This window comes from Megascapheus bottae, chromosome 26 (assembly GCF_031878675.1).
Source record: "Megascapheus bottae isolate mThoBot1 chromosome 26, mThoBot2.hap1, whole genome shotgun sequence".
Lineage (NCBI taxonomy): Eukaryota > Metazoa > Chordata > Mammalia > Rodentia > Geomyidae > Megascapheus > Megascapheus bottae.
In genome coordinates, this window is record NC_143534.1 from 3,769,836 (window position 1) to 3,779,498 (window position 9,663).

Sequence of the window (9,663 nt, forward strand, 5' to 3'; positions counted from 1 at the left end):
CCTTTTGCCATTCTTATAACATCACTCATATTACAGGCATTCCTTATAATCCTCAGGTCAGGGTATTGTGGAGCGAGCTAATGAATTACTAAAACATCAAATTGTTAAAATAAAGTAGGGGGAATTGTATCCTGCTACCCCTGTGAATATACTTAATCATGCTTTATTTGTTTTAAATTTTTTAAATCTGGACTTAAATAATTTATCCGCTGCTCAGCGATTCTGGGAAAAAAGAGCAGCGTGCTTTTGCCTTAGTAAAGTGGAAGGATCCCCTAACTGGTGCTTGGCACAGACCTGATCCCGTTCTAACCTGGGGTCGAGGACATGTGTTTTTTCACAGGAAGACAATGACGCCTGCTGGCTGCCTGAACGCTGTGTTCGGATTGTGGAGAGTGACAGTAGCCATCCAAGCAACGATTCACTGGGCCTATACCCCCGACCCTCCAGTGGTGCATCCTGCGACGTGGGAAGGACCTGAGTTATTCGTGCATGTCAATGGGACTGCTCCTGATCCGTTTGTTCAACACTGTCAAATGATTCCCCGGTGTGTCAATCACCAATATTACTGGGACTTCCTCACAGCTACTAGACTGGTCAGGAGCCAATTCTACCCAGTGTTTTAATCCTGGACTGTGGTGGATGAATGGCCGCCCTCAACATCAAGCACGGATGGTTGCAGCAGCCCTTGGTAATGTGACCTGGCCCAGCTCCTCCTATCAAAAGAACATTATAAGCGGTGTTTCTCCTCCTTTTGCTACTATGTATGGACCTTTTAACATATCCACTGATTCTACACAATGTAATGTAACATCCGATAATTGTTCTTTTACAAATTGTATGTATAGTGGATTAGCTACCTCTGTTATGATTGTTAAACAACCACCTTTTATTACGTTACCTATGAATACGTCTGGACCCTGGTATGAAGATTCTGGTATCTTGGTTTTACAACAATTGAAAGACCTAATGCACCCTAGGAGGTTTATTGGGTTAATAGTAGCAGGCACCATCTCTTGACACTGAGATTACACAGACAGCCAAGGAACTGTTTGAACAGTCTCAGCACTATGTTCCCTTCTTGAGTAACCTAAAAGGCTTGCTGATGACCTTTGTTGGTCCAGGAATGTTGCTTATAATAATTATTATTTGCCTGCCTTGTGTGGTAAAGATCTTGCAAAATTCATTGCTAAACCTTGCAGGACAACTCCACAGATTCAAGCTCCAGATGGATGAGATCCCCCCGGAGAGGAATCACAGTCAAAGACGGGTAAGAGGGGATGCGCTCTGACCAACCTAAGACAGGGCCTTCAGCTTGATCTGAAGAAGTTCCCCATGATGGGTAAGGCAGTTAGTGATCCACCCAACTTAAGACAGGCGGGTTCATTTCTTTTAAAATAAAGAGGGGGGGGCGGAGTGGGGGGGATATGTTGGGAGACAGAGTGGAATCAAACTGTCCTTTGATTTGCATCAGATAATTGCTTTATTGTTTTTTGGCTTTGTTCTGTTTAACTGATCTGAGATTTACCATATGAATGTAACCCCCAACAGTTCCCTGATTTACCATATGAATGTAACCCCTGGCAGTTCCCTGCTTTCAAGAAAGTAGATAAGCCTTGATTTGGAAATAAACTGGGCTGCAGTCCTAAGCTCAAAGTCTTCTTGGGCTGCTGACCTGGGCTGTAGCCTTCCCGAACCCCATCTGTTCATCTCTCTTCTATTTTTTCCTAGTCCCTGCCCCCTATTTCAGGAATCCTGGTTCGCTACCGGCTGGCCCCGGCTGTTCTGCGTGGAAAAGTGGTATCAACAGGTCCTGGGGTGACCCCGTGTCTACCCCTGGAATGGGCAGGAAATACTGGAGCAGGGAGGAAGCCACAAGCCCAAAAGGTTTAGGACAAATGGTACATGGTACAAGGCAGCAGGAGAAAAGCAATTTCAAGATGAAGGAAACTAAGCGTGCGATTAGAAGTCTAAGCTTATCCTAGAGGAAGGGATTAAAGGATTTCCACAATCACATTCTGTAACTGAGCCCTCCTGCAGCTGTTAGCCAGGCTGCTCATCAGGAGAGAGAGCCCTTTCACCTTCCTCACTTCATTTCTCCGTATATGTTATCATGATCTATGAAAGAAGACACATTAGGTAAGGCATCCCACCACTTGAACAGGAAATCTATCATTTCAAGAAACCATGGCGTAACCTTCTCCTTTCCCTGAGCTCCCTTGGCCATCAGCTCCTCCATCTCCTGGCGGCTCAGGTAGCGGTAGCTTTTGACTTCTCTTGGATCCGGGTTTAAGGTGAAGTTTTTCCTCACAAGCAGAACGTAGCCGATTTCATGTTCTCCCCAGATAGATTCGGATTGAAACTTATAGTACCCCCGGGTCATGAAAATTACGTCCTGTAGGGAAATCTGTATAGAAATAAATTCAGTGTTAACTCAGTAACAGTTGAAAAGTTTCAGATAAAATCAGTTCATTTGTTTACTCAAAAATATAAACAAATTGTAACCCTTGGTACAAGTGCTCAATTAATCAGTTGTAAACAGTGTTCCCCCTGAGTGCCACACAGTACTTAACCTTGAACAAAACACTGGGCACTTGGCATTGAAGAGGTTCACTTCTGTCTGGGATTGTTTCTTTTTTCACACACAGTGAGAATAATGAGAACACAGAGCACAGAAGACTAAACAGACACATTGGTGTTAACCAGATAGTGATGGGAAAGCGAGGCTCTGTCTCTATTTTAGTGACTTGGTTCCCAGCCTGTCCGGTGCACCGGGGTGGAATACAAGGTCTCCCATCTGCCACTATCTAAGTTGTCTCGTTTGGATGAAGAGTGTGGTTCCCGTTGCCAGGTAGGGGCTAGGAGTGGGTGGCAGGTGCAGTGGACGCGTGTAAACGGGGTCTTGGCCTGTGTTTCTCCTATTTATCTCCTGGGGGCCGGGGTGTACCTGCTCTGGAGGAATCCCCAGCTCTGCCTTCAGACGTCTCAGAGCTGCCCTCCTGATCCCTAGATCATCCTTGTCCTCCAGTTCCTCAGGGTTGTAGAGTGGGTGACCAGAACAGGAATCTGAAAGATACCCTGGAAAACAAACAAACCCACACACCATGAACTGATGTCTGTTGGGAATTTTCTTCTAAGCTAAGCAATTTCCTTTCTAGCCATTGCTTAGTAGATACAGTAGGAAATGGTAGGTGTACTTGTGATGTGTCATCCAAGCTTCAATTTATCCTCTTTTAACAAATATATTGATCAATATTTAATATTAGTGCTGTTCACACCAATTTTTTTGTGTTCTAGCCTTTTCATTGTTCCTCAGGACCTGGGCCCTCTCCTGAGTGTTTTTTTTGTGTTTTGTTTTGTTTTGCTAAACCTAGCACTCTATCACTTAGCTCATACCTTCAGTTCTGGATTTTCTTTCTTGTCTTTGGTGTTTAACTGCAGAGAAGAGTTTTATAGACTTTTTTGCTGGAGCTAGCTTTGAACCTTAGTCCTCACAACCAAGCACCAGACTTGTTGGGGTTATAGGCACAAACCATCAGCGCTTGCTGCCTCTTTCTCCTCCTCCTCCTCCTCCTCTACTTTCTCCTTCTGCTTCTCCTGTTTCTTTTTCTTATTTTTTAAAGGGTGTGTCTCACTCCAGAGCTTTTGCTCTTTGAAACTCAAAATCTTCCTACCTTAGCGTCTCAGGCACAGGAATCACAGGTTTACAGAATTATGCCAATTATTTGTTGTTTATTTATTGACAGGTGGACCTACAAAATTCACTGATCAAATTTCAGGTGTATAATACCGGTATCTTAATGTCTTCTCATTTTCAGTTGGAATTGGAATATTTAGCTGAAAGAGAGCTCTGATGGGTTTGATAACAAAATAGTACCCCAAAGTTCAGAGAAGTCACTGTTCCTATAGGTTCAGCTGAGTAAACTCACCAGGAAACATGTACTTAGAATCTGATCTTTCCTGCACCAAGAGCTGGTTTTCCATGTTGAAGAGGAGCACACTGAAGCTTCGGTGCCTGAGCCCTGCAAATGGGTGCACATGAGTCCATTTGGAATGGAGGTCAGTTTGGAGTCTTCCTCCCCTCCCTCATTATCTCATCTAGATGAATGGTGTGGCATCCCCAGTCTCTAGTGCCCTTGTGTTCTAAGTCACATACTGATCACTTAGAACCCATTATTCCTGGATGCCCAACAGCACTGGAAAGTTGGCAAGGCAATTTCCCTACATTCACTGTCAAGAAAACCAGCCAGGTTCTGATGCGCCCTACCCAGAAGGCTGAGATCTAAGGATCATGTTTCACGGCCAATCTTGGCAGGAAAGTTAATGAGACTTATCTCCAGATAACCAGAGAAAAGCCAGAAATGAAGATAAAAGTGTAGCTCAAGTGGTAGAGTGCTAGCCTTGAGCGCCAAAGCTCAGAGACAGTGTGTACTGCCTGAGTTTAAGCCCCAGGAAAGAAGGCAGGCAGGCAGGTAGGTAGGCAGGCAGGCAGAAAACTAGAGAGAGCCAAGTGATTAACTTAATCCACACTTGGTAACTCAGATCTAAGATGCTGTGTGGCCAAATCCAAGAGTCCTGATGCTGCTACAGTTACTGTTCGTATACCAGCAAGGCGATGAGTGACCCAGTGCCACACAGTGATTTTACCCGGGAACTAGCTGTGGCATTGACAATACAGTAAAGTCACTCTCATCCCCTAGGTTTCCAGCAGAGCATTTCAAGGCAGTGGCAGTAAGCTGGGGACCCAATTGTTCTCAAGTGTGTTTCCTTCCCCCTTCCCAAGCTTTGGCTGATTTGACAGTAGCTGATGATACAGAGCATAAACACAGGCCAGATTCTCCCTCCTTCCCACTCACCCTTTGACATGTTTTCCTTCAAGTGGCAGTTCATCTTGGTCTCACATCCTATGACTCGATCATGGTTGTCAATTACAATGAACATCTCCTCCAGCTGTTTTCTCTGCAGTTCATCAAGGTGAGCTGTGCCTACTACAGCCATACCTGCAAACACAGACCAGCTGAAGATGCACCCTCTGCTTTTCCAGTGCAAAGCAGAAAAGAAAACGGAGCCAAACTCTTCCCACATCGACAATGGAAACTGCACACATGGAGAAACACGTGAGTGTTTGTTTGAACATGGTTGGATCTATCATTATAAGCCATTTAGTTTTGGTGAAAGCTTAAAGCATGCTTTAAGTTCCTTGGTTCTTCCAGAAGCTTAGAGCATGTTTCTGACCTTTATCATCCCACGGGCTTTGGGAATTATTCTTGCCATGAAGCTAAAGAGGAGCCTTACTGTTTAAATTCATCAATGGATAAGACTGCTGTGCTGTCTGTATTTGGTTACAATTTGTTACTTTAAGTAATTGTACAAAGGAATACCCATTTAACAAAGCAGTTTGATGAATGCATTATGCATTGTGTTTTTAGTTGTTTTCTTTCATTTTGTGCTTGATTTATTTCCAACCAGGTTTCTCAGCAGTATATAGACATTAAAGAAATAAAAGAAAAAAATCCAGTATCCTGAAAGCAGTGTAATTCCTGGTGGAAAGTATTTACCTTAAGAAATGTGGGAAATTAGAGACTATGAATTAGAAGGAACTCAGTACAGAGGGGACAGTAAAGATTTGAAATGTCATATACAGATTGAGAGTCATAGGTCATAAACACATGGGTTCTCACCTCCTCTGAAGATGAGTCTTGTTCTGTTCTCTGAATCCTGCAGTTAGAGATGCAATGCTCAGACTCTAGCAGGGTTTATATATATGGGTAGAATGTGGGTGTAGCTACTAATCCCAGTTGTGGTGCATTTTGAGTGAAGATATGTCCATATTAGTTGTGAAATCAGTGTATACTCCTCGAATCAATGAAGGATCATGCTTAAGGGTATGTTTTTTCTGTGTCAGCATAAAATAATACAAACAAGGATAAATGAATAACTTAAAAATTATAATCAGTGTTTATTCAACCCCAGTAGAGTTGATTATGTAATGACTCTTCCAGGGCTATGATAAGTACTACAAGACTATTCAAGAAGTTGAGACTTGGGGCCAGGAGTTTGGCCTAGTGGTAGAGTACTTGCTTAGCATGCACAAAGACCTGGGTTTGATTCCTTGATACCACATACATAGAAAAAAAAAGCCAGAAGTGGTGCCGAGGCTCAAGTGGTAGAGCTCTAGCCTTAAGAAAGTCCAAGGACAGTGCTCAGGCTGGCAGAAGGAAGGAAGGAAGGAAGGAAGGAAGGAAGGAAGGAAGGAAGGAAGGAGAAGAAGAAGAAGAAGAAGAAGAAGAAGAAGAAGAAGAAGAAGAAGAAGAAGAAGAGTCTTACAGCACATGAAATTGCACAAGCAAATTCACAGAACAACAGCTCACACTTAAAGGGGACCATTGGTTTATGACTATAATCCTAGCTAAAGAAGTGTAGCTGTGGCTCCACTGGTCAAGTGCTAGCCAAGAGGAAAAGGAGCTCAGGGACAGTGTCCAGGCCCACAGCTCAAGATCCATTAAGGGGGGGGCAGCTCAGTGAGAAACTGAATAACAAGTAATAGGTTGAACCAAATGTTTGCTATTATACAATAAAGCTAGACATCGAGAAAAAAACTGGTGAGTTCAGTTCATGTGGAGCACAAAGGAATGGGAGGCATCTCGAGGCAGGGGGCAGGTGGGGTGGTACCAAAGCCAACATCCCCCTCTGGAAGTAGAGTGGCCAGAACCCCGTGTGTGCAGGGACCACCTCACAGTTGGCATGGGAAGCTAGTTAGTATTATCCAGGGCTTAGGAGATGAGCTGAGCAGGCAGTCAGGGTATCACCTGTGATCAGATTTCTTATCAAAGTGTGAGGCTGTTACCAAACCTGAAGCAGGAAGAAGCCAGAAGCAGAATGGGCCTTCTGCATACAGAAACGGTCCCACAATCAGTGTGTGTATTTATTATTTGCCAACGCTTGAGGCTTCAGAGCTGAGCTAAGCAAGTAGCCAATCTTTCTCATCAGAACATGAGGCTGTGATAAAACCTGAAAGAGAAAGAAGCCTGAAAGAGAAGGTGCCTGGAGTAGAGATGGAGGGGAGGCTACTCCTGCCCTCTGGTCCACACCAGTGCTCTGTTCAACCTTGCAGGGGGGCTCTGAGGATCTGGCTGGCCTGAACATGGGGGTTGCCATACTACATCCACAGGATATCACTTTCTCTCACTTCCTGGTACATGTGTCCCCTTCTCACCTGTGGCCATGTCACTTCTCCATCTGTTTACAGGTTTATGCACTATTCGTTTCATAGGATGGGACTCTTCACAGTCCAGAGGACACAGAGGAGTCTTCAGCAAGGTCTCTTCTACCCTCCTGCTTGGCTTGAGCCAAAGCGGGGGCCTTCCTGCTCCTTAATGTCACACTGGCACTTCTCCCAAGGGATTCCTTCCCTCCCTTCCAAAATCCTGTTGGAATCTGCTTTGATTCCAATCATCTGGGTGGGGTAGATGGTTAAAATTTGGTCAAACTGGAATTGAGAAAACATTTTGAAAATCTATGTCGTCTAGCTTCCTCTTCCAGAGAGGCAATGGATGAGTCCTTGGTATTTTAGGGCCCAGGTAAAAATGGAAACAAAAACTGGGATAAAAGTAGACTTGCAGCCCAGGAGTTTTGTCTAGTGGTAGAGTACTTGCCTAACATGCAAGCAGACCTGGGTTCTATTTTTCAGTATCACATACGTAGAAAGAAGTTGGAAGTCGTGCTGAGGCTCAAGCGGTAGAGCTCTAGCCTTGAAAAACCCCAACGACAGTGCTCAGGCCCTGAGTTCTATCCCAGGACTGGCAAAAAGAAAATTAGACTCGCTATCATATGTTTTTATGTAATCAATAATTGATGCAATCAGAATGCTGACAACTTTTCTCAATTTTGACATCTATTCTTCAGTACCTCATGGATTTTTCAACTTATCCTGAGTCCTTTCACCTTGGCTTTATTTGTCACTCTTTTTAATCCCATCTCAAAATAAAGATCAATGGAATTAAGCTGAAATCTTTTACAAAAACAATTTTGGAGCCTAGTGTTGTCGCTGAGCCTGTCATCTGTCTGGTGTTGCTAAGGGCAGCGATCTATACTCTCACAGTTGTGCCATTGTGGGAGCTGTGCATCCATCTGCACCACTGATAATCATTGTGTTTAAGATACAGGCAAGTGGGCAAAGGAAAGCTGCTTGTAAAGGAAAAGCAGAGTTCATGGTTCCTCTCCTAGAAGTCCTCGTCCAGGATTCTTTGGATCATATTTATCTTTTGAATGTATAGGTAACAGAGTATTGCCTGTCGAATGTGAAGGTGTTAAAGGAAACTTAGGTGAGGAAAATTGGTTGAGGTGGAGCTTCTGATCTGGGACTGACAGACCAACCCCAAATGGAGTCCCTCACTCTGAAGGTCACACCATCAGGACAAGACTTAGTTACTATATCTGACCTGCTAGGCAATCTGGAGTAAGAATGATAACAGCCCAGTCCCCAAACTTTACACTGCATACGAAAGAAGGCCTCCGGGTAACGATTTTTCAAGGAGAGCAACTTTGAAGTGGCAGATATACTTTGTTCCCTGTTTGTGCCTTGGTAGTCCTCGTCTGTTTGAAAGACATAGTTAGCTTATGGGGAAACTCATTCGTTTCAGTTGAAAGTGTCGTCAACGCATTGGTTCACATTTCAGGCAGCATAACAGAGTCTGAGGAAAAGTTATATGAATGGGGAAGACAAGAAAGCATATCCCAAACACATGCCGGGCTCAGGGGCTCATGCCTACAGTCCTAGCTATTCAGGAGGCTGAGTTCTGTGGATCATGGTTCACATCTTGCCCAGGTAGAAAAATCCATGAGATTCTTTCCAATTAACCACAAAGCCCATTAGATGGTGGGGCCTCAGTTTCCAGGATGCATGAAAGAGGCAGCAACTTCTTCGCAGAATAAATGGGTGAATTAGCAAGTTCAATGGAAGTCTAAGGGTCAGGTATGGCCAAACCCTTAATGCACCACATGACCTAGAGTTTGAATTTCTGAACCAATCTCAATGGTAAGAACACGTAGCAGAGCAGAGCTTTGTTGAGTTGCAAGCAGGCCGACAGGCAGACAAGCAAGCAGAGTGGAAGGGGCGCAGTCTACAGAGCATGATACCCTCAAGAAAAGACAGAGAGAGACACTCTTTTTTATTAAAGAATTTATTAACGTTGATTTTTACATCATATTTTAAAGTTTAACAAGTGTTCAGGAAGGGAATCTCTATTGACAATCACTGGGACTTAGTATTTAGAACATAATCAAAATTAGGCTAAGGGTTTGGATGTCATAGAAACATATTTATGAAATTTATGAAATAAAACATGATGTCTATAGTCATAGGTTTTTATGCCTATATAGTTATGTTTGTATTTCCATTACCATATCCATAGCTTTGGGTATGCAGTCATTGAGTCCTCTTGTAGTCTTTGGATTTAATAGACACATATTGAGGATACCATGCGCCTTTTGTTCCTTTGGTCTTGACTTGTCTCACTCAACATGACTCGCTCTAGATTCATCCACTTCCTTGCGAATGCCATTATTTTATCTTGTCTGTTGGCTATGTAGAATTCCATTGTGAATATATATAGCACATTTTCTGTATCCATTCATCTGCAGTAGGGCATCTGGATTGTTTCCATC

At 43.6% G+C, this 9,663-nt stretch overlaps 1 protein-coding gene across 1 annotated transcript; it reads right to left on the bottom strand.

Moving 5' to 3' along the window:
• Positions 1-2,083: 2,083 nt before the first annotated feature.
• Positions 2,084-4,995, bottom strand: LOC150045853 (isopentenyl-diphosphate delta-isomerase 2-like). Its single transcript, XM_090318700.1, has 4 exons — positions 4,854-4,995; positions 3,927-4,019; positions 2,945-3,075; positions 2,084-2,404 (listed from the first exon to the last, which is right to left on the bottom strand). Exons 1-4 carry the CDS (start codon positions 4,993-4,995, stop codon positions 2,084-2,086), a joined length of 687 nt encoding a protein of 228 aa, XP_090174826.1.
• Between the last annotated feature and the right edge of the window lie 4,668 nt (positions 4,996-9,663).